Source organism: Taeniopygia guttata, chromosome 10, assembly GCF_048771995.1.
Source record: "Taeniopygia guttata chromosome 10, bTaeGut7.mat, whole genome shotgun sequence".
In the NCBI taxonomy this organism is placed as follows: Eukaryota; Metazoa; Chordata; class Aves; order Passeriformes; family Estrildidae; genus Taeniopygia; species Taeniopygia guttata.
In genome coordinates this window covers 17,331,316-17,356,420 of record NC_133035.1, presented here as the reverse complement: position 1 = coordinate 17,356,420, position 25,105 = coordinate 17,331,316, and the positions used below count along the sequence as shown (strand labels likewise).

At 43.0% G+C, this 25,105-nt stretch overlaps 1 protein-coding gene across 2 annotated transcripts; it reads right to left on the bottom strand.

The window, feature by feature from the left end:
- Positions 1–1,549: 1,549 nt before the first annotated feature.
- On the bottom strand, positions 1,550–22,279 carry SYNM (synemin). Of its 2 annotated transcripts, none has more exons than XM_030281148.4 (4): positions 21,383–22,279; positions 16,061–16,185; positions 10,291–10,361; positions 1,550–8,775 (listed from the first exon to the last, which is right to left on the bottom strand). In XM_030281148.4, exons 1-4 carry the CDS (start codon positions 22,166–22,168, stop codon positions 5,135–5,137), a joined length of 4,623 nt encoding a protein of 1,540 aa, XP_030137008.4. In that variant the 5' UTR covers positions 22,169–22,279; the 3' UTR covers positions 1,550–5,134. The 2 variants fall into 2 exon arrangements, with proteins under 2 accessions (XP_030137008.4, XP_072790099.1); XM_072933998.1 differs by lacking the exon at positions 21,383–22,279 and adding an exon at positions 9,817–9,851 and having other exon boundaries at positions 1,550–8,777.
- Positions 22,280–25,105: the final 2,826 nt, after the last annotated feature.

Here is a 25,105-nt window from a genome sequence, read left to right as displayed (position 1 = left end):
CACAAAAAGGCTGACAAAGCAAATTAACACAGACCACTACATTGAAACATCAACTCACCATGAGTCCCCCTCTGACTCCTGACCCAAATCACATCATGACAAATATAAGGAAAATAGAAATTTCAGCAGGTCAGAAGCATTTTTGGTTACAGTGTACTGCTTTCCCTATCAGGTTAATAAAATGTGAAGCAAATCCTACTTAGTATTAGGGTTCAGCATCTCAACTTTCTCACCTGGAAAAATTTTACCAAGCAGGTTTGATTCCAGCAGTAAATTCCTGCCACACCAAACTCACATTATGATTTGGAAATTGAAATCAAAACTAATACCAGTGGTTTGGGATAACCCAATAGCTGGAGATAACATCTTTCAAAATGCAGAGTTTTTCCTAGCTGAAGAAAAACTTTGTTCATTAGGCAGGTTGCTTGTTATTTTGTTGGTTCCTGAGATACATCAGAAAAAAGAGTTTTACCTTTTTTAAACTATTTAAATTTGGAGTATGAACAAACATCTTTTATCTCCATTTAATTTTAAACTCTCCTTTTTAGAATACTGACACCCCCATATTTTCAGTGCATCTTTAAAAGTTATCACAACTGACAAGTGTGTCAAAACCAGGAAACTGAAATTTTGATGTACGGAAAACCAACCCATTTTGAGTGCCATTCCTCACTGCTCAGAGAAACTCATCAAGTTTCAAAGAAATCAGATCTTTGCCACCGAGAGCTTTAACAGCAATACTGATTCACTTAACAGAGCCTGAAAACAAATTTTTTCTGACAGAGGCCATTTTCAGTGGAAACTATTTTGCTGATCACTTAACCATCTTCAGATTATGCTGTGATTTAGACAGTACTTTCAGATACTTTCTTCCCTGTTTCGCAATATATGAAGAATGTGTGCTTTTTTCTCAGTGTATTAAAAATTGAGATCTCTTCAGAAAGTCTCACTCTTTCACATAAAACCTCATTCTGACCCATTTCTTTAATTAAGGGAAAACTGGGTTAAAGGTATGAATGATGTTTTCATTACAAATCAATTGCATGGTTAAAGAGAAAAAATGAACTTTACAGTACACTCAGGGGTACCATTTAAATATATCTATGTGTGTGTGTATATATATATACATATTATTTTCCATTAAAGATTTAAATGGTGTAAAACAGTTTTCTTTACTAGAAAAGGGTAAAAGTTAAGACATACCTTGGTCAAGTGCCAGGCTCCAAGGACAATTATGATGCTGACAGCTCAGAGAATTCCACCTTCTGTGCTGCTTTATACTCTGCCTCTGCCACTACCTGTGGCACTCCACAACCACTGCTGGTCCCCACGTGCTGTGTGCAGGTGGAATAAGGAATATGCCATGTTCTGCCATCATTTCTATTATCAGCCTGCAAGAGGTGAATGTTTGCTGGAATGAAAAATTAGGTTCATTCTTTGAACCAAAATTAGCCCAGCCTGAGAGCAAAGTATTTACAGACATTAAGTCGTTTCTTTTGGAAAGAGCAGCCTTAAAAACATCAGACAGGAAGAAAGAGAAACACCTGCATTGATTTTCATTGTTTAATACTCAAGAGTGAAAAAGTGTAAAATCACAAAGCTTATACCACCACAAAAAAAACGCAGTTTCATTGCAAATGACCAGAACACAAGCTGCCTGCAAAGTTTCACACAGATGACATCAACAAACCCAGGTTCAACATTCTGACCGTCTCCTGAAACACCTGCTGCTCACAAACACCAGCCAGCACAGAGCTCTCGCTATCTCACACATCCTTCTTTATGTTCTATGCTCTATTTGCTTCCTGGACCAGTGGTTTACACATTTGAAAAAACAGTGCTCCACTTCTGATCTACATCAGCATAGAAATACATTGTTTTTACCCATCCCAAAATACTAATTATATTTGAAAAGCGTTTTGTTTAATCCAAACACAGCGGTAAATTTTTTATTTCTTAATGAAAAGCATAATATGAGTAAGCTTCAGAAGTGCATGCTGACTGAGGGTGTGTCACCCATCTGCTCAGCCACAGGACATAATTCTTATGCAGAAAGTGATCACTTGGGTGAGTTAGTACACCAGGGAGTAGGTTATGTTTGCTGCCATTAGTAATTTGTGTACCTACAGCCCCAATTCTGCACATGCAGCCACTAGGCATGCTGGATATGACTGTGCACCTAAATACACTCTGCTGTCTGAAGGGAGAATTGTCCAAAAGTTACCACTATGCCTAAATGTCTCAGGTTAATAAGAACTAAGTGGAAAATGGGTTTCTTATATTAAAACTTTTTTAAAACTTTAACGTTTATATGTGAGGCAACTTCATTTTCACAGCCTTTCTTCATGCAAAGGAACTGTGCCTGAAATGTTAAAATCTTTTTAATGTCATGTTAATGCACATTTCCAGTTCTCTACAATAACCCAGCTTATTGATGAAAATCCTGCTCTTAAATAAAGTGCATTGAACAGATTCTTCCTCCAGACTATCTAGGCATAACCTAGTGCATCTGACAGTGCTGAAGAGCTGTTGTTGCCTCAGTGGAAAAAATACTGATTTAAATTTTTTTTTATCCTTCAATGCTAGGGGCACCCACATTTTATGAGTCACTTGCTCCTCAATGGTTTATTCCCTCACCTTACATTGTAATTCTCTCAGCAGGTGAAGAGAAATGAAACAGTTTTGGCATCGCTGTTCCTAAGGAGCACCTGAATCTGTCAAATATTCCACAGTGTATCAATAAATGGGCTTGACATTGTAAGTAGCTTTTTGCTGGTTGCTAAATATATTTTCTGCAGTTATTCTTGTATCTGTTTTACAGAGAATGGTAAGTCTTGAATAAAATTTCAAGAAAACTTACACTCATTATTTTTACCCCTCTTGCTTACTACAGACCTGACTTCTTCCTTCATGCAGTTATTTGATACTTGAAGTACAGAATCTGATACTGGCAGTATGGCATCTAGCTGGAAAATTCTGGTTTATACAAGATTATTAGATTATTAAACACAGATGTTGCCACCTTTAAAATCATACAGTTAACTAAGGAAACAAAAGTATAGGATGAGATTAGAAGTATTACAATAATTAACATCCTATTTATAAATGGATCTTTTCTGAGCATATAAGAATAATTTTGAAAAATATATTATCTATTACAAAGTGAACAGTATAAATAAGCTTAGATTACATGCTTTAGTGCTTGTACACAACTCTGTTTCCTATTGCTTTTCCAGCTGTTGGTGGAAACTTCCAATTTCAAGAAATTATTCCAGACAAAATGAGGAAAACTTACAGAAAATTTTGCAGTGCAGACAAACCTCATGAGTTAAATCTTTGGAACATTAATAGCTTTTTACAGTTTCAAATTTAGTAAAACCAAGGCACACATGGATTAAAGTGTCCAACATCTGAAAGAGCAGACTATGTCAGTCAGCACAGAGCTTCTCAGCTTTGCATTTACATTCATAGTATAAAGCAGCAGTCAGCTTTGAGAAATCTACTTCTGTTAATAGTAAGGAATCTGAAAAGTGACTAGTCATGCCAGACTAAGATAGTCCAACTGGATTCTAATATGGATCAGCACACACAAAACTAGGCTTACATAACCACAGGAGAAAAATCTGGGAGTCAGCAGCAGCCGGGCTGGCGCTGCTCAGCCCCCCAGGCCAGGTGTGTGTCTGCTCTGCAGAGGTGGGCACAGTGAGTGAGTGTGTGCTCGTGCTTGTGAGTGTGTGTGTGCACAAATAGCAGCTTCTCACCTCTGCCTGTTACTTCCATACGTGTCCAGTATGGTATTCCTTACCCCAGGGACAATATTTTGGCTGCTATTTTTGTTACTGCCAGCACCGCCCAGGTCAGGCCAGCCAGTGGTGCTGTGCTGGCTTCCAAACTGAACTTATAAAGTGAAATTATGTCCTTCATTCAACCAATGTGCAATCCAAGTGAAATTAGCTTATTTGCAAACGATTTAAGTAGAAGGCAACTTTGGCCTCAGGCATGTGTTACATTCAGAGGAAAAAAAAGGAAGAAAAATTCAAATCTCAGGTTGGGTTTGCAGGGGGAGTGATTGAAAAGGACATTTGTTTGTAAACAAAGGATTATCTGGGAATGAGCTGACACACAATGATCTTAAGTGCCATCAGTGTCATTTGTAAGAGTTTCCTTCTAACAGGACACATATCAGCTAATTTCACTGTGTTAGGAAATTAGGCACTGTGTAATCATATTTGACACTTCACACCTGCCTTTAGCAATACCTAGTATCAGGTAACCCAAAAACTGCAAAATAAGTTGAGGTTACTAATGTATACAGCCACTGAATCTGTAAGGAGTTCTCCTTACCTCAGTGGGAACACTATCCAGTCTAGTTTTTAAATTTGTTTTCATTTTAGATATATTAAATATACTACTGTCTAACCACAAAATTCATTACTTCTCACCTGGAATACTGTGAGAAATTCTTACCTCAGTGTTACCTCTTTCTTTTTTGCACTGCATTCAAGCTATACAAATAATGTCACTTTTGTCGATTCTTGCTATGCTTAGTTTGATCTTCCAGGATCATATTTAATTTTATAGCTGTAATAACTGTCTCTTATAATGTATGCATTAGGTATTGCATATAAGTACACAGAAATGGAACTGAAAATCAGCTACTACCACTCATTAGTCTCATATTCTGTTAAATTTGTGGTTAGTAGCTTGAGATTCAAATAGAATTGCATAGTAATATTGTAGTAACCAAGTACAATACAGTATTAAGAAAAGAATAATTTGAAAAGTCCTATTCAAGCACACAATTGTTGATGTGCTATAAAACAAACAACAACAAAAAAAATAGAATCCTTTGAATTCCCCAGTAGCAAATTCCTGTTTCAATGGGTGGAAAAATCTGAAACTATTAGACACAGAACTCTGAGGAAAAATATTAATATCATGATCTCTCCCAAAAATAAAATTTCCAATAAAATAAAATGCACTGAATAGAGGCTTAAATTAAATACTTCTCAGTCCACCATTAATAATCTAAAATAGTTTGAGTGTTTCTTCATCCCTTTTTTTCTCTTTAAAAAAAGGATAATAAAAAATACGTATAAACAAACTGCTACGTAGGCTTCATCACAGAGTCCTTTCAGAACCACTGTCCATCATTATCATTATCCTCATCATCTTCCTCCTCCTGGTCCAGGTAGACAAAAGCGACTTTCTTCCCTTCAGAAGTATCTGACCTTTGGTTGACCGTTCTTTGCAACTGCACAGTTTGATCAAAAAATGACTGTCCCACCACCTTTTCCCCCTGATCTTGGGAAAAACTGGAAAGAACGTAGCTACTTCTTGTGCTTTCATTTTCTGCAAGCTGGTTGCTTTCAACAATGACCTGTGGCTGACCAGCAGAAGGCTCTTGCTTGCTGGACACCGGCATTGCCCCTTGCTGTTCTCCACTCTTCACTGCAGATATTCCACCCAGATTGGAAACATCCATTTGGAAAGTGTAAGCTGTTTCCCTGGAGCCCACTTTAATATGCTTCACAGAGCTGCTACTCTCAGATGACTCTGCTATTTGTGAAAGATCTTCCACCACTCCAGCAATGGGTCCTGAGAAGATGATTTCTTCAGCATGAGTTCCTGCAGGACTTATTTTAACGTGCCTGAAAGCTTTTGAGCCTCCTGAAAGGGTCTGGTCTTCCAGTTCAGTGATTTCTGCGTGCTCGGAGACAGGCCCCTGGTAGACGACCTCTTCAGCTGTCATAAATCCCTGGGGACCCATCTGGATTTGTCTGACTGAACTTTCTGCCTGTGAGAAATCCCTCGTGCTGCTGACCTCCACTTTACCGGAGATGGGTCCTTCAAAGATGACGTGCTCAGTGTGAACCTCTTTTGGGCCCAGCCTGAAGTGCCTCATTGATCTGCTGACATCCACAGCCCCTTCAGCCTGGAAAAGGCCATCTGAGCTATTGAGTGCCAGAGAGTCTGAACCTGACCCCTCAAAAGAGACTTCTTCAGTCACTTGCCTTGATCCTACTGTGACACGTCTTGTGGCCCTGCTGAAGTCTGTTGAGACTTTCTGAGAAAGATTTCCAGAATCCATCTCTTCTACAACTGTAGTAACAGGGCCTGTAAAAAATACTTGTTCTGTGGTTTGGATTTCCTTGGGGCCCAGTTTAAAGTGCTTCACAGATTGGCTGAATTCTGACAGTCCCTCTCTCTGAACAAGATCTTCTGCAGCACTGAGCTCCAGCGTTTCAGAACCAGGCCCTTCATACAGGACCTGTTCAAACCTCTGGACTTCTGCTGGGCCAACCCTGACACGCCTCTGGGATCTGGTCTCATCAGCTGATTGTGAGGAGTGAGAGGCCTCTCCATAATCCGCAGTTTCTGAAACTGAACCGTCATAAACAATCCTTTCAGTGGTGTGATAGCCAGTGCCACCACTCCGCCTCGTCGTGGAGGAGCTGTAGATCTCTTGGTCAGCAAAAGGAGTGTATTTGTCACTTTGGGAAGAAACTTCTACGTTGCTCCTATCCGAGCTCTCTTTGTTCAGGGAGTGTATTGTTGCCTTCTCCTCCTCACTTCTGATTACTTCACCAAGCTGATCTGCATCAAGCTCATCAGTATTAAGGGTCTGGGACAGATTGACTTCAGCGACAATGGTCACTGAGCCCCCCTCCTCCTTCTGATCAACTTTTTTGATATCAAATGCCAAGTTACTAGCATCCACTCTGCTGTCTTTTGTTAATGCAGAGAGCTCCTCTTTCACACTTTCTGGGAGACTGCCCTCCAACTGCTCCAAAGCTTCCTTCAATTGATGTTTAGGGTCCTTTGTTTCCTTGGATAAAAGCCCTTTTATCGAAGTCTGAAATTCATGGGGAATTTTAATTTCTTTTTCAATAACAATGGATTCAACATGGGATCTTTCACCCTCAGGATGCTCTTTTAAAATATGGGCACTCGCTTCCTCCCCAACCACTTTATAGGTTTCTTCTGGAGAGCTCACACCTTCCTCTCTCTTACTCTGCGTGCCTTGCAAAAATTCATCTTGCCAGGAATATTTAATAGTCGATTCTTCTTCAATATGAATTTGCCCATATACTGAGTCATCATCTTTTTCATTAATAAGAGGATGATCATCAGGAACAGATACAAAATATTTCTGTTCAATAGGTGAGTCATCTTCCTCAGTTACTTCTTCCACGCGAGTGAAGCTCTCATGGCGCGGTTTCTTCTTTTTGACATCTTCATACGTGAAGGTGATGTTTTGTTCCTCTTCACCGTAACGTCTCTCCCTCTCAGGGAATGAATCCTCCACTTCTTCTACTTGGAAAGGTGTTGAAAAATCAGCCCTTTCATCGGTGGTGTAATCCAGTGGCTCCTCTACAATCTCCACATTCACAGACACGTTCTTTCCGCTCTCGCTTCCTTTCAGGCCGTGATGGACAATATCTTCTATCTCATCTTTGGAAGGAGTTCCCTCAATGCCCTCCCGAATCGCTTTTCTAACATCCTGGTTCGATAGATGTCCTAAGTCACCCTCATCAGAAATAGCTATGTCTTCTTGAACTTGAGACTGCACTGTGAACTCAGTCTTTAATTTCCCTTCATCTTCTTCTTCTTTCTTATCAAAATAGGTCACTTTGGTGTCTGTTGACATCTGTGAACTAGAAGACTGTGTGAAACTTTTAAGAATGTCAGCAACAATATTCTCTGCTATGTTTTCAGTTGGCAGAGTTCCAATTTTGTGGCTTCCATCCCTAATTTGCTCTTGACCTTCCAGACTGGACTCTGCTTCTGAAATCCTCACTTGGCCAGTTTCAGCAGATTGAGTCACATGGTCATCTGTTTCTCTTCCTATGAAAGTTTTAACACCTTGTACTCTTATTTCTTTATTTCTCTGAGGCCCTTTGTCAGGAACAGGCCTTTCAATACTGATTGGTACCTCAATGACATCTTTGCTTCTTGATTCTGAGGTCACAGTTGCATCTTTTTTGGTCGATTCACTTTTCAGAGTTCTTGCAGTAGAAATATCACTCCCTGTTACCGTCTGGCTAACTTCCTCACGGATATATTTTTTCTGCTCAGTCTTCCTCCCAAAATCGACAGTTTCTTCTATAAAAGATTTCTCATCAGTTTTCTTTTTCTCATCCTTTGTTTGTTTCTGCAGCTTATCTTTTTCTTTCAGCAGAGATGTCTTCTCATCAGTTGATTTGCTGCCTCCTCTTTTGTCTTTTAGTGTGGTCCGAGTTTCAATTATAGTTTCTTCATATTTAGATGGTTTTGCACTGGTAACCAGCTCATAAGCTGGAAATCTGGTGAAGCCTGGTTTAGTTCTTTCAGCATCAAGCTTGTGGTCCTTGTCTGATCTTTCGGCATGTGCTGATTCTTTTGAAAAAGATACTGTGGATGAAGTTGTAACTTCTGTTTTCTTTCTTTCTGGAATCCTCTTTTGCTGCATTTCAGAGCTTCTCCAGCTACTGTAGTCTGGAGTAAATGTTCTCAGTTCTTTGTGGTCTGTTACAATCCTTTCATCCTTTGTGACAGTCGTTGAAGGGCGATATGTTGAACCAAGCAGGTCCCTTCCAAAAGTTCTTCCCCCCGTTGTTATGTGTGATCCAGCCTGCGTGGAGTGAGCTGAGTAATGTGCCGAGCTGCTCATATTTGTCACTGGCATTCTGTGCCTCGTGTCAGTGATCCTGGCAGCTGGTGAAGCTTTATTTCTATTTCTTTCTTGATAAGTAGAGTAAATATCAGTGTAGTTATACGAAGTGTTTATAATATCTGCAAAGAGAGCACGGGTGACCAAGCATTAAAATAATGGTTTATATCTAAAATACAAATATCAAATAGAGGGCATGACCTAAGAAAACATGCACTATGTTTTTTGAAAGAAATAATGCCTTCATTTTCAGTGGAGCTTTGTAAAGGCATTCCTGTAGGTTTTGCCTGCTAATTAAGTCTGTGTATAAATTAATTAAAGCTGAAAGCAAAGTTTTTTCTCAAGCTGCAAGATCTTGCTAATTTTACCTGTTGTGCACTCCTAGGTATTTATACAGGAATTGCACTTTTTGTATTTATACCGATGTTTCTTTACAACTTCTTATTAAATAATGCATGTTGAAATCATAGGCTGGGTTTTTTGCTTCATTAGCCTAAGTGGCCTGAAGTTTCTTAGATCCTATTGACATTTAATGGCACACCTGCCACCACATACTAGAAACTGCAAACACAAATACAACTCTTCATAGCCACACAGTAAAGCACAACAAGGGAGAGAAACAAAGAACCTTTTAAGCTCTATCTGAATTAGAAATTAATACAATGTGCCAGGAATATCTGACAGTTAAGACCAAGCAGTACTGCACCACTCACATCTCTCACTCCTGAAAAGCTACCACATATCCTCTGACTTTTGGCAGTGTCTCCTGTATTATCTCTGTAATTCCTTCCCTATTCTGTGAATATGCTGAGCATTGTCTGCAGAAGTACTGGCTAGTTGAGATTCAAACTGTGCTGGTCAGATGCAGGCACAGTGCTCACAGTTTAACAGCACAGGCAGATCTCTGTGAGCATTTCAGCCTAGGCCTGAGCCTGTTGAATTTCCTGCTACACACACAGCCTTCAAGTATCTTCTGGGACTACGATAATGGCCCCACATTGTTAAACTCATGAGTATTATCCAGATTAATTCTGTTATTAATTGCAATGACCACAGCAGTCACAGTCAAAGTCCATCTTATCTAAAATCCTGTTTGCAGGGACCAAGAGTAGATACACAGGGAAGAGTATAAGAACAGGGCAAGTAAATAGTGATACTTCCCTTGTATACTCTCACAGCCTCCAGAGATTTGCAGCTCCTAAGATAGAAATGGTATCTTTATGTTTAGTAAGTCTTTGATTTGTCTTCCATTACTCTGCTAAAATACCTCTTTAACCCACGTGAACTTTTTAACACTCACAATGCCTCAGGATGATGAACTCCATATTTTTAGCTACATGTGCTGTTAAACACCTCTTGCTTTATACTTCAAAATTCTCCTAAGACCTATGGCCATCCAAAAGTTCTTTAGAGCTACGAAACATCACTCCCTACATTCTTCACTCAAGCCATGATTTTATAAGGTATCTCATATAGAAGAGCAATATGTTGATTTAAAATATTAACACTCAAAATGAATTTAATATTCACTTTGCAATACACCCATAAAAATATACATCATGAACACTATAACATAATAATTTCCAGTTATATTTAATTCAAAATTAACTTGTTAATATTAATTTTTAATATTTTACCTTGAGGCAGTTTCCCTGCATGCTCTTCTCTCCATATAATCCACTGCTTGCTCTCCCCTTCTAACAAAGCTCTGCAAAGCACAAAGGGCATTTCATTAAAATACTGGGAGCAATAAGCATAATATTTTACATTTGTAAGTCTTAGAAATTGAAACAATTATCCTGTAGGTGCCATATTCCACTATCCCAGGTTGCTCCAAGCCACATCCAACCTGGCCTGGAACACTTCCAGGGATGGGGCAGCCACAGCTTCTCTGGGCAAGATGTTTTACAAAGAAAATGCAAAAATGAAAAAAAATAAATGACAGCAGCCTTCCTGTTTGTAAAAGAGCAGTAAAGGCAGTGTTGAAGTGTGATAAGAGGGAGCTGTTTCAGGAGGATTTGCAAGTTCTATCATTTTCAAATGAAAAATGAAGGAAAGTATAACTTCTACTGTCAAGCACAGTGCTGGAGGAAACAATTTATAGTGCTAAATTAACTATTCTTAGCTCCTATGCCATTGGAAATCAGCACAACACATTTCACAGAAAAGGAGTAGGGAAATTCCCTGTGTCAGAAACCGCTTGGTTTCCTTTAATGCCCTCTCTGTCTGTCTCTGTCCATTTTGGCAGTGACACTCCAACAGCTCCCAAACTTCCAGGAAGTGCTGGGGCAGCAGCCTGGAAATGCTGCATCAGGGTTATTCCCCGTGCAAGGGAATGTCACAGCCAGCACAGTAACTTGGGTGGGTTTATGCTGCTTCTGCCAGCCGGTTACAGCATTTCTGGGTTTGGGAATGCCAGATGTTCTGCACTGATAAGATACAGCTGCAACATCAAAGCTGGCAAGAGTAAGGCTGGAGGGCTGTGATAGCCAAGGCTTCTGACTCCCTGGGGCAGGAGCTGAAAGCCATTTAGGATTGGGGTACAAACACAGCTGGACATTTATGTCAAAACTAACAAAGCAGGTGTTTTAAGCATCACCTGTATACTTCACACTTCCCATGACTGATCACTTTGGCATTAGCAAAACATCATTAGCAAGGCTTTCCTTGCCTTGATGGATTTGTCTAGATTCAGAAGAAAAGCCAGGTTAGAACTACCTAAAACAGGCTCAGAGGGGCATCTTTCCTTCTATTTTGTGAGCTGAAAAAACCCACAGTAAAACTAATTTATCTTTCTCCATGCTGAGAGAAGCTTCAGAGGAATTAGATCCCTTCAATACATGTAACACTCCCAAGACCAAACAACTGATCTGATGAAGGCAGTGAGTGCCAAACAAACTGCTCTGACAGACCTGCCAGAGAAGCTGGGGGTGACGCTGCAGAAACTCATCCAGGAGCTGGCAGTGAAAGTGTTAGCCATGACGAAGGAAAGCAGGAATGTGGGGAGTTTGACTAAGGATTTCTGGCTGCTGTTAAAACAACAGTTGTTCAGTTGCTGCAGCAACCTATGAAGTCACTAAAAATAAGTTCCAGGAGGTAACTGTATATGGCAAAGGGCAGCAGCCCACAGAAAAGCTGGATCTGAAGGATTACTACTGAAAGTGAAAGGCAAAGATTCCTGAAACCTCTGTAAAACTAGACAGAGAATCAGTATTTTACTGGGCACTTCATAATATGTATGACCTCATGCTTATCAGAAAACCAAGAAAATGTTAAACTGAGCTTGGCTTACTAAACTGGCATGAGAAAGGGCAGTGTACAGTACTGAGCCAGCAAACTCAGGTTGTGCTGCTCAGCTTGACCATAGCTTGACTTTATGCAAGTCATTGTGCTTCTCTATTCCTCTGCATCCTTTCCTGCTAATAGCCTCTTGGTGGTAAGGTCTGCTTTTAAACTTAAACTGCCCAAAGACTTAATTTCAACTGTATGAACTTTAAAGCACTCATAGAAACAATAATAAAAAAAAAAAAATATTGCCCCAAGCAGCACTCTTCTAAAAAAAATAACCATGTCATCTACTTCCCGGAAATCAGGTCCCAAATTACATATACTCCCTTTTTGTTAACACTTCATTTAAGTGTTACCAGAAAATAATCCAACTGCACCATTAGCTCATCTCATTATTAATGGCATTTATCTAAAGTTAGCAGGGACGTGGTTGTCAGACTGTGCTGGATGACAACAGAAACAACCAGTCCATGAAAGCAGGTGGAGGAGATAAAGTGGTTGGGGTGGGGAGAGACAACAAAAAGATGTAGTGCAAATTTTACTATGGGCATTCAGGACAGTAATGATTTCATTTCAACTACAGAACCCCAAAATCTCAGATAGGGCAGTTGGCCAGCAAACCATAAAAACTCATCCTCTCTATCCTGGGTATTGGCTAAGGAGTTACAAAAAATCCCCTCCTCTCCAGGAAGGAGGGGGGTCAAGGTCATTCCATTTTCCATTCTCCCAGGATGGGGGGATGAGGAGTGTGAAGAACAGCAGGTAACTGCATGTTAAACTCCCCAGGGGTTGAAAATTCAGTGTGTTCTCAAATAAAACCCATACAGGAATAGAACCTATTGGATGGTGCAAGTTATGAAGGGGAAGTAATGAGACTGACTGAAAAAGCTGTGGTGAGTAACTCAGAGGACCTTAATGTGGTGATGATTTTGTGAGAGGAAGGCATGGAAAGGCTCAGAAGTGTTGATGGAGCAACACAAATCAAAGTTCACCTGGCAAGTGTGTTCAGAGATCCTAACAGTGACCATGGAAATAAAAAAAGAAAAAAAGTGTGCAACCTTTGATGCTTCAGGATGCAGGGTGGGAACCTGAACAGAACACTTGTGTAAACACTGGAATTTCAAAGTGAAATATTTTACTCGTCAACAACATATTTTAGAGAGGACAGAAAAGCTCCTGAACCTACTGGTACAGGCTCTGGGCCGCCTCTGCTATGTGAAGAGAAGTTTCTGCTAGCTAAGGAGAAAGGTCTGAGAGTAATTCTGATTCTAGGCAGGTTTTCCATCTCCTTTTAAAATCAAGAGTTTTACAGGGTGACTAATTTACCACTTCTTTCTGGAAGTAAAACCTAAGCACAGTTAAGTAACTGCGGTTTTGAAGGATTCCAAGGACACAGAACAAAACTGTGAGACACTTGATAAATATTTACTTCAACAGTGAGAAGAGGGTTTAGGAATGAATATTCCCATGAGGTGTAACTTCACAAAGACACATATTTCTCTTCCTGAGTGAATCTCAGCTCCCAGAGCAGGAAGGGTGAGCAGAGTCAGAGAGGAAATACACTTGGACATTAAGGAAGGGTGTTCCTTGCAACAGTGATCCTTCTTCCCACTCCAGGAGCAATGGTGACTAATGGAAAGAACTGACCTTACAACACAACTCTAGGAGTTGTAAAACAAAGAGACAACACAGGGTGGGAGGTAAAAGAAGGCTCCAAGACCAACTATCACACCCTTAACCTATAGGACCAGAAGAAAAGGAAATGCCAGGCCTTGGTGGGAAGCTCTCCATGGAAAGTTCAGGATGTTGGACTGAGTGTGAGGAGGTGCCTTTTGTTTCCAGTATGCATAAGCCAGGGTATATGCCAGCACCCTCTGTGAAAACCAACTGAAGCTGTGTTCACATGCCCTTTTTTCCCACAGGTAAGAAGACCTGGGAGAGGAACAGGATTTGAAAAAGCAGATGAGTGAGCTGTCCAGAATTCTCCTACTTGACCTTACTGACTGGGATCCCTCCCACAGCAGGGTTGGTAGAGACACACAAGAAGGAAGGAACTATTTTCTTGAATAAAGGGAGAAAAGGAAGAGAAGATGAATAGGTAAAACTGCATAAATGTAAATCAACAAAACAATAACTTTTCAGATTCTGACATTTTAAAATAATTTGGTTTGCTGGCATTTTAACGTTTTTTATCTGTAGCAAGGCCCATTCTCTTGTTCTCATCTCATCTTTAGTGGGCAGATGCTCATTTTTCCGCTGACATCTGCCTTGCCAAGGCCATCAGTGACACAAGTTGCATTCACATCCATCAGATGAAGAAACTCTATAGATTAAGGATCTTCTTAAATGGGCAAAAACCGCACTGCAGGTGATGCTGAATTGTTCTCCTTTCATTAACCAAGGCAGGCAATCCTTAGACAAACCAGTAACACTCAGATAATCAGTGATACAACTCTGGAGAAATTCCAGAATTTCATGGGCTTACAAGGTTTTCAAACAACTGAATATCTGGGCATTATCATTCCTAGTTCTGGATGAATACTAATCATCAAAACAACCCTGATAATTCTGTTATTATGACAGTGCTAATCCTGTTTTGCAGATGAATAAACCAAGGGAGAAAGTTCAATGACAGCAGTGAAAGTCAACAACAGAGCTGGGATTAAATTCAGAAGAATCATGTTTTTTAGCAAAGTTAACAGAATTAACCCACATAGATAAGGATCACAACTGGCTACTACTTCCACAGTAATGCTCCAGACACTATTGGCTTTCCAAGGATCACAGAAATCCCACTCCACCAACAAACATCAAGCAACGTTCTGTTGCTTATCAAGTGACTGCAGATTACTTGTCCCCCACTGGCTGTGATTTTATCTCATCCAGAAACCAGCCCTGGCCTGTGCCTCCTTGCAGACATTCTCAAGGCATCTTGAACAGGCTGTTGGTGCTCTTTCATGAAGACATTGTCTGCTCACTACTCTTTATCAAGCTACTCAGAAGTTATTTCAAGTTTCTCATGTTTTCAGTTATGCAACTGAAATTAAATTTCATATGCATCAGTGGATTGATAGCTCACGCACCTCACCCATAACTAAGCTGGTGCTATCTTTATCCAGACCTACTGGTTCACATTCAGAACACAGCATTAATGCTTTAGGACACAGAAGCAGGTATTATATTTAACTGGAAATACCCCATCTGATTACACAGGTTGAATATTAATAATACACCCAGTGTAGACAAGGTAATGACAGAGGCAGTCTCCTTAAAAAACACACAAGTAGCCTGACATAAAATTTTTTCAAATTATCCCTTTGCTCAATAAGACTTGCACATCTCTCTGTATTTGAAGATCAGTATCGCGATGAATTTGTGGAAAATATTGTGCTATTTGTAGAAAAAACACATCATTTTTACAAGAAGGAAAAATGTTCTTCCAGTTCATCAGTTTTGGTTTATTTAGGATCTTTTGCATTCTGAATCAGTTTAGTGCCATGTACATCATGACTCTCCAGACAAGAGAATTACTCTGGCTTAGTAATCCACTAAGCCACTACTTAGTGGTTAGAGAGAGGTACAGTCCTGAAGATTCATTAGCAGAAATGTTGTTTGCTCTTATCTCACACTTGATCTAAACATGCTTTCATAACAAATCAAGGATGGAGAAAGCCAGGACTTAACCAAACAGACTTTTCTGATATCTTCCCACTGTCCTGCAACTGCAACAAGGATGGAGAACTCACTGCTTACCTAAGTGATGCAGGTGGTCACTAATCAACATATTTAAACAATTAAAAGTGCAATGTAAATTGATGGCAACAATACAACCTCAAGTTTTACTTATTGCAATTCAGGGATATTGTCTCCTCAGCTTGTAGCCAAATATTGCGTCAAAGATACCCATCAACCTGATATGCACTCAACCAGGACTAAGAAGGTTTCTTACATACCAACTTAATAGGACTCCTATGAATTATACCGGCTTTAGAGCCTTGAGACTCCCAAAGTCACTGTTTACATTTTAAATGCTGGAAAGAGGATGGATGGGACTCCCTTATCTATGAAAAGGGATTTAAATTATCCTCTGTCTAGACAGAGTGTGACCACAAATCTTACCTGTAGGTTTCAATTTCAAGGATGAGGCCTGCTTTCACCTGCAGGAGCTCTTGGTAGTCCCTCAGGTAATCTGTGATTGACATGGTCAGAAACTGCTTTTCCTCTTCCAGGGCATCAATTATTCTCTGAACAGAAACAAATTATTTTAGTTTTGAAAGAACATACACTTCAATGCCTGAAAACATAAAATTTTTAATAAAAAAAAAAAACTGATACAAAAATACCTCAGTGCTCTATTGCTTCAAAATCCAGAAGAAATCAGCCCCATGACCTCCCATATACAAGCTGAAATACTTTGTTCCTGAAGCAAGTTTTATGCTAAGCTCATTTTATCGCTTATTAAACTGGTTAAATTATTTCAGTTAAACCCATGCAGATGCCCTGTACAAAAGTTATTAAGCACACATAGCAAGGAAAATATATTTCTTTGTAAGACTTATATGTGACTCATTTGGTCATTTTAAGACATGCTTAAATCACACTTGAAATCAGAAATTTCAGCAATTGCTTATCCTTGCAAAACGTATCAGTATTTTCAATTCCACAGATGTGTGGGTTCAAACCAGTTTTGGAATTTGAGCATCTGAAGATACAGTGCCCACAAGGTAAAAGATGAACCTCCAGTGGTTCCTTCAAGTTTTCTACAGTATTTGGATGCCTGCTTTGAGGCTCACCCAGCTCTCTGCTAACTGCTGCTCAGAAGATGGAGAAAAGATTGCTCATTTTCATCTCAACAGCTATATATGACCTTATGCAACACAAATAAATATAAAAGGTTATATTTTTTTACCCTAAATGGCAGAAGGAAGAAAAGAAGAGTACAAAGTTCTTTAATCACTGGTGCTACCTCTCACATGAAGGGTGAATTGTCATTTATATACATATTAATACCAAATCTAACCTTGCTAACTAATATGCTATAGATTGCACTTTGTTCTGGGGGCCAGGAAGAGAGAAATTAAATATCAACAAAGGCCAAATTCTGTTTTGTTCACGTCACTCTGCATATGCAGGAAATCTGAACTGTCGTTTACAGAGCAAAACCTCATACACATGTACAACACTGAACAGGAATTCACAAGAGTGTCTTTTAGATTTCATCCTGAAAACTGCTTTGCAATTGAACTGGAAAATCAAGGCGCTGATGGTTTAGTTTTAAAAAATTCAAAATGTATCACTTATCGGCAGCAAGTGCTCCACTATCACAGTATGCACAATAGCATAAAAATGAAGATACAGCAGGGGACTCTGCTGTTAATGCCAGCATGATGTGCTAGGCAGAAGTAAGAACTAAGAATATAAAGTGCTGGCATGTCAAACATTAATAGTTTTGGGGTTTTTAAAGTAAAACTAAAAAGAAAGCTCTATGAAGGAAGCTGCCTATATTTGCTTATACACATGGGTACAGTTCTCCATATAACACATTAATTTCTTTCTCCATTTGCCTTTGCAGCTCCTGCTAAAGGATTACACTGATGTTTCCCCTGACAGAACAACCCTTGCCTACAGTCTTCAGTGTACTTAAAATTCCCTTTTTATAGCAGAAGACAAACCATATCTGCATATCAGATAGAGCACCACAAACCCCCAACAGCCTCCTGCAGACCCCAGAGGAGGCACCATCCCATGGCCAGGCAGCCCTTCAGCAGCTCTGAGGTAACAATCCTGTTCAAGGACAGCACAGACACAATGGAAAATCCTGAGGTGAGAAGGGAAGAAAAGTACAAGTACTGCTTTTAAAAGGTAAAGCCTATCCAGCAAGAATGGCCAGAGTGCAACAGAACCGGGAGTCAGCAAAAGGTGCAGAAGAAAACCAATCCCTAAGAGCTCTGATATAAAAGTTAAATGATTCAGACATTTCTTGCCTCTACAATTAAACACAGAATAACCTATGCATGTGCATGCATTCCTTCAAAAGAGTTTTTAAATGCTGCAGTCCCAGAAAAATCCATATAGGAAATTTCTACACTGGACTACAGAGTGTGGGGAGTTCTGAAAGACAGGGGCTGTTCATCTAAGAACACAGGAGCTTCAGTCCCTCACCCCCAAGTTCTTAGTCTGGGTTTGAAAAGCCACCTGGATTCTGCCCATGGGGCTGGAGAGCACTGGGGATCCAAGGGCTGGAGTTAATGATTACCATAAGGGGCCACAGAACTCAGCCAGCTGTGCAGTAGCTCCAAAGGAATTAATTCCAGTGGGAGCAGACACTATAAAGACTGGCAGAGAGCCAGACACCCAGCCCTCCATCACTGATGCTCCAACATAAAGCAGAATACAACTGGTCTCAAGTCCTGTCTCCAAGCAGGCCAAAAAGCACAGAAACCAATCCATCCAAGTCCAGGAGACTGCGAGCCAACAAACCCATTTTGCAAAAGGTAACCTCTACTTGGCAGATCTGGTGTTTTCTTCACACAGGACTCTCTTGGAAAGATCTGCTTCCCAGCCACATCAATCACAGCCCCCAAATCCCAGTGATGTCCTGCTAGGGCTAAGTAAAGGAATAGAAACTGTTTTCTCACCCTTCATGTGTTCTTTTTCAAGCAGCACTGAGAAATTTTAGAAGGGCAGCAGGGGGGAAAGAATTTACTTGGGTTGTCCAAGCTTTACCTACGGAGGGAATAGAGAATTCCAGGCCCCAGCCCTTTCCATCTGGTACTATTTACTGATCCCATAGCTCATTCATGGCTCAGCAGGGGAGGAACTCACCCTGCACTTGGCTGGCTCAAAACATGTGCATATGACATATCGACATTAAATGTGCATTTGACAAGATGTTTTCTTCTTCTCTCGAGCTCACAACATTGACACAGGAACTGATCCTAAACCCACTCTTATCAATGAAAAATATCTGCCTCCTTTCAGAGAAGCAGGATGGGCCACGGATGGTTTTACATTCAAATAATTCAGGGTTTTCAAGCCACCAGGAGTTTTTGTATCAGTATTCTCATAGCACACAGCGAAAATTATGGAATTAAGAGACTGCTGAGTTCATCCCTTTAGCACTCAGGACCAGTGAAAATTTTCCAGTGTATGATTTACTGCCTGCCTGGTTCATTATAACTCCAAATACTTTTTTTCAATTTAACACTGCTGAAAGCTTCTGTAAGGATAAGGGCAGTTCAGGAGGCAAAGATGAACATATAAGGCAACTGGATGATATATGGAAAATATGAATAAATCTAATTGCCATTGCAGCTGCAATGAACAATAATAACTTTAATCTGTACATACATATCATTTCCACATGACACTCTACAATAAATAAGCATGGAATTGATGCTTTTTAAAGAGTAGTTTAAAACCCATGCTGAACATACTTCAACCAGCAAGAGAAATGAGTGGGGGAAAAAAAAGCTTTGATCCCAAGAATGAAACCTGAAACAGCTGCTCCTACGCATTCCATAATTTTCCTTCCTGGATATGAGCAAAAGATTTTATTTCTCATGGACGGGAGACAGGCAACTGCAAAAAGGCCTTTCTCATTAAAACCCAAACATATGACCATTCAGAATTAATAAACCTTATGACATATTTGAATGCATCTAGATAATATTTAATTTCTGGTGAAAATGGTCGGATATTTTCAACACACTTTTTCCGTCTTGTTGTATTACTAAGATTTCAAACTACTTTTCCTGTAAAATCTAAAGATGCCAAACATTCATGAGAGTAACAGAGAAGACTGCGATGCTGGTGTCAAAATAACAATCCATTTTGGAGCATTGCATTAGGAACATTCAAGGCCATTCATTGATTTTGATTATTTGACTTCTGCAATAGATTGCTGTCATCTATAACAGGTTTCTCCAGTTGCTCTTTCAAAGAAGATTCTTTAAAAATACAACCAGATAGATATAACTGAGCTTGTTATTGCTGAGCAAGTTAAATGAAAGCTATTCTCACTGGTTTTAGAAGAAAAACTTGTGGCATGGACAGCAAGTTATACAAAATGCTCTCTTTACTGCCTATTTAGAAGTTTTCAGTTTGAGCAATGATGACTTTAATGATAAACCCCTAATAAAAATATAGGCAGCAAGAAGGCCATGTTTTGGAAATCTAAGAAACTTTAAATATAAAATGGAAAAAATGAAAAGGTTTATTTCTTCTTTACATTTTCACCTGGTTTTGCCTGTTGGATAGGTTTAATTAATGAGAGATTTACATATGTCATCTCTACAGCTTTGGGAATGTTTAGAGATGTGACTGAGAATGAATTGTCCTGTCAAAAACAACAAAAAAAATATTTTAAAGTTAAGAACCTTTCCAATTACTTCTGACTTAGCTAATCTGTCTCAGTTCACAGCATCTGCAAACTATGCAGCTTCCAAACAATCCAGCAGAGTACAAAAACCAGACACGCACACAGCAACAGGTCCCAGCCCCTTCCCAGCTGCCAACATCTCCATAATCTGCACAAAGCTGGGCAAACACGGGGTTCAGGCACACACCGAGCTCCAGCAGGGTGTTAATAACGGGTCTAACAATGAACAAAAGAAATGTTGCCCCAGGAAATGGATGGATGGATGGGCTGCATGATCTAACATGTGCTCTCCACTCCGAGCGGACACTCCGCTGTTCCGGCCGGAGCTGATCCCCTCCCACACATCACTCCGAGCATCATCCTGGCAGCAAACAAATCCTCAGCTGCAGACACTGTAAAACCCTGCTGGACACCACCAACATCCACCCCCAACACTTCTCGCCTTTACACAAAGTTTTCTTAACTACGCTGGGGACCACAAGCTTTTCTCGAAGCTCAAGGCACACTGGAATGGGTATAAAATAGGAAAAAAATTCGGATTATTTCTCTGATGAGGACAGGCCACCCTCAAGCCTCAGGGCCGTGTCCCACGGTTCATTTGCTCCCAGGGACTGCTCTGTGTCCCAGGCGCTCCTGCCAGGAGCCCTGTGTGCCCGCTCCATGCCCTTGGCCACTTGCCCAGGGCAGGTTGGGAAGGGAGCACCTGTCACAGGATGATGTCCTCAGGGACACTGTCTCCCTTCTGAGTCACACCCTTGGCACCCAGCTCTCCCCAAACCCCCCGGGGGCTCCGACAGAGAAGGGCTCGGCAGCGAAAGGCTCCTGCGGGGCCACCCCCTCTTCCAGCCTGCGGAAAACCCACGGCCAGGAGGCAACGCGGGGCGAGCGAGCCTGGACCACACCGGGTCAGAGCGGCTGGAGCAGAGCAGGGAGGAGGGACGGGAAACTCGGGCTCACAGAACTGAAGGGAAAACGCGAGCGCCAGGAGTGCCAGGGGAGCCCCAGAACAGGCACCGAGGGGAGGAAAGAAGCGGGAGAACCACGGGCCATGTGCCACCCACCTGGTACTCCTCCAGCTCGGCGCCGTGGCGGTCCTGCAGGGCCAGCATCTCCTGCTCCAGCCGCTCCCGCAGCGCGCACAGCTCCTGGCCCTGGCGGTGCAGATCCTCCAGGTGCTGCCGGCACTGCCGGCTCTCCTCCCGCAGCAGCTCCAGGTTCTCCCGGTTGCGCTGCGCCTCCTGCTCCTGCAGCACCTGGATCTGCTCCTGGTAGCGCAGCAGGGTCTCTCGGCAGCTCTGGCTGAGCAGCATCTCGTAGGTCTCCTCCAGCTCCTCCAGGCTCAGCCCGGCCAAGGGGGGTGGCAAGGCGGCCAGGTTCAGCCGCAGCTCCCGCATCTCCACCGCCTCCCGCCGCTGCCGCTCCGCCATGTGCCCGTGCTCGGCCTGCAGCTCCAGCAGCAGCTCCTCCAGGGCCACGCACTCGCCCCGCAGCCGCTCCAGCAGCGCCCGCTGCCCGGCCAGCTCGGGCTCCAGGCGCCGCCGCATCCCCAGCACCTCCGCGCCCAGCGCCCGCAGCTCCTCCAGCTCCCGCCGCAGCCCGTCCCGCTCCAGCTCCGCTTCCAGCTTCGCCCGGCTCAGCTCCTCCAGCTGCATCCGCAGCCAGGCCAGCTCCTGCTCGGGCACCTGGAGCCCGATCAGCTCCTGCTCCCGCAGCTCCGCCAGCTCCCGCGCCAGAAAGCGGTTCTCCTCCTCCAGCTCCCGCACGCGGGTCACGAAGACCCGCAAGCGGGAGTTGAGCTCCTGCAGCTCCCTCTTCTCGTCCCATCCCGCTTCCCAGCGCCGCCACATCTTGCCGGGCCGCGGGGTCGGGGCGCGGTGGCCCCGGGGCTGCGGGCGCTGCGCGGCTGCGGCGGAGCTGCGGGGAGTGCGCGGCACCGGGACAGGCCCCGCCCGCCGGGCCCGGCCCGTCCCTCAGGGCTGACCCCGGCCCCGCCCCCGCCCCGCGGCGCCCCCTGCCGGGCTCCTGGCGGCTCCCGCCGAATTCCTGCGCGGGAATCTGAGCCCGCCTCAGGGAGCAGGGCCCGGCCTGAGGAACAGAGCCCGGCCTGAGGAGCAGAGCCCGGCCTGAGGAACAGAGCCCGGCCTGAGGAACAGAGCCCGGCCTGAGGAGCAGAGCCCGGCCTGAGGAGCAGAGCCCGGCCTAAGGAGCCAAGTCCCGCTCGGGGAGCAAAGCCCCGTTCAGAGAGCAAAGCCCTCTAAGAGAGCAAAGCCGGGCTCTGGAAGCAAAGTTGAGCTCAGGGAGCTGAGTCCTGTTCAGGAAGCAAGGCCAGGCTTGGGAAGTAAAGTCAGGCTCAGGGAGCCAAGCCCTGCTTAGGGAACTCACAGCGCTGCTCTCCTGATCCCCTTTGCTTGGCATTCTTGTCCCTCTCCCAGCTGGCACCGCTCTGAGGGGGCTCATCCTGCGCTCCCAGCACAGCCCCGGGAGCTCTGCTCCCCATGAGGGATTTCTGGATTCACCCTGTTTGCCATCACCTGCTGCTGTTACTGCACCGTGGCTGGGCTTATGTTTGTATCAAGTGTCAAATGCCGCTTCATAACACTACTTTTTAAGTGGAACACCTCCAATTTTGACTTTGTGTCACAACCATAAATCTTTGCCCAGCAGAAGAGCATCTCACCTCAGGGCCGAGGCTCCTGCAGCCTGTGCGTCCCTGTGCCCGCTTCTCCCGGCCTCTTTTTGCACCATATAAGGGCTGGATCCAGCTGGATCCTTTCATTGACTGCCTGGAACTCAGCGAGGAGGCAGTGAAGCATCACACGCTGTATTATCTACCAAATTAGACAAAAAAGACAAGGAGTGACTCATTTCAGCCTTTCTCATCTCCCCAGGCATTCTCCTCTCCCTCTCTGACACACACACATTTCTATTTCACCCACTGCTGCAGCACTGGGAGTTTTGCAGAGATTTGCTGCTTCATGTAAGGCAGCACAGCTCCCACCTTGCCCCTTAGGACTGCTCCCAACCAAAGAACTGGAATTTGGCACAAGCCCCACAAAGCTGGGTCAGGGCACAGATGTACCCCACTGACCTGCTGTGGGCACTGCAACTCCTTCACTGCTCTGTGCCACCCTTCCCAAAGCCTTCCCACAGAACTACACCTCCCTGCCCTCAGAAAGGCCAAATTTTGGCTGCCGCTTTGCTCTCTGCTGAGCAAGTTTTCTTCTAATCTCAATAAAGCCTCCAGGATTTGAGCCTAACCAACACAGATAAATCGTTGGCTTTGGCCTAAAAGTCAGCCAATTTAGCCTTGGCAGATTTGCTCCCTCAGAGGTCACTGAGAAGCCGAGATTTACTAAAGGCACTTGAGTTTTCTTGGCTTTGTGGTCGAAGTCAAGTCCCTCGGTGACAGTCTAACACCTGCTGTTCTTTTATGAGGGAAACCACTATGCTTCTGGGAAGAGCTACCTTCCTGTGGTTTACTGGAGGCTTTTTCTCCCTCTGATGTCACTGTTGTCCTAAAAACCCCGAGTGACACTGACGTCCACACAGAGTGGCGCCGCTGCACTGGCCAGAGCTGGACTAAACAAGCTCCCAGGGGTCCAGCCAAAGGTCCAACTCTCAGCCCCTTGTTGTCTCTTCTTGCTGCAACTGTAATCATAAATTTTTATTATTTCATCATTGAAAACAGTAGATGCTGATCTCTGCTTTTATGAAAAATCTTTGGTTTCTTGAAAAAACACCATAAGTAAATCTCTCTAGATGCAGGACAGCTTCCCAGGCTGGGGAATCTACCTCTCCATTGGCTGTATGTATATGGTGGATATGCAATTGAGCAAGGAATTTGTGGGCTAGGGCAGGGAAGGCTTAAAGGGGCAAAGTTTGGGCAAGTAATTTCTGAGACAGATCTTGAAGTTTTGCAACTGGCTTCCATCACTCAGTTGACCATCAAGAATTGCCTGATTGGTGCAAATATGTGGACACATTAATTCGTTTGCACCTACAGAAAAAGGAAAGAAACGTGACACAGTCAGCCAAGGGTGGGCAAATTAAAAACTGCTAAAGGCTTTTGCTGCCACAGTTATTTCTCCTTCTCTGTGGGAAGAAACATGTTGGAGACCTTGATAGAAGGGAAAGTGAAGACCTTCAGCAGTTCCAAGGTGGAGGTGTGGAGCATCCCTCCTTCTGAGGTAAATCCCTGCTGCCAGAGGCCACATCCTGCCCCTAGGAATTCAGCTGTAATGCACAGGTAATAGAATCAAAGACTGGGGAGGGGGAATTTACAATCTTCTTTGCTACTTCAGTGACAGCTGAGGCAAATTGGGTCTCTGTGTCGCTTCAGCTCCAGTGAAGGTCTTGTGCTTTTGTGAGGCTCCTTGTCAGCATCCTCCAAACTACAAAGTGTCACCCTGGTAACTCTTCATCCTGCCTCAGCACAGCTTGTTCCGCGTGCTCTCTCATCTGCAGAGTTTAAAGGATGGAGCTGTCACTGGGGAAATGTTCTGATTCTGACGCTCCTGAGATGGATTTGACGTGAAGAAAACAGGGTTCATTAAAATGGTGCAAGATGTTGTGATTGCTGTTTATATGGGAGTTTCAAAACAGGTTTTTGTTTATAGACAGCTCCTGCAATTGGAACAGTGGAGGAATATTCCCCCTGTGGTGGGTGGGAGGGAGTGTGAAGTGCAGTATTTCCCATCCTCACCTTCTGGCTTTCATGGCCACCCTGCTTTATAACAGAGAAAATAAAGCAAACACCAGCCATTTCCTGTTAAATAAATATCAGA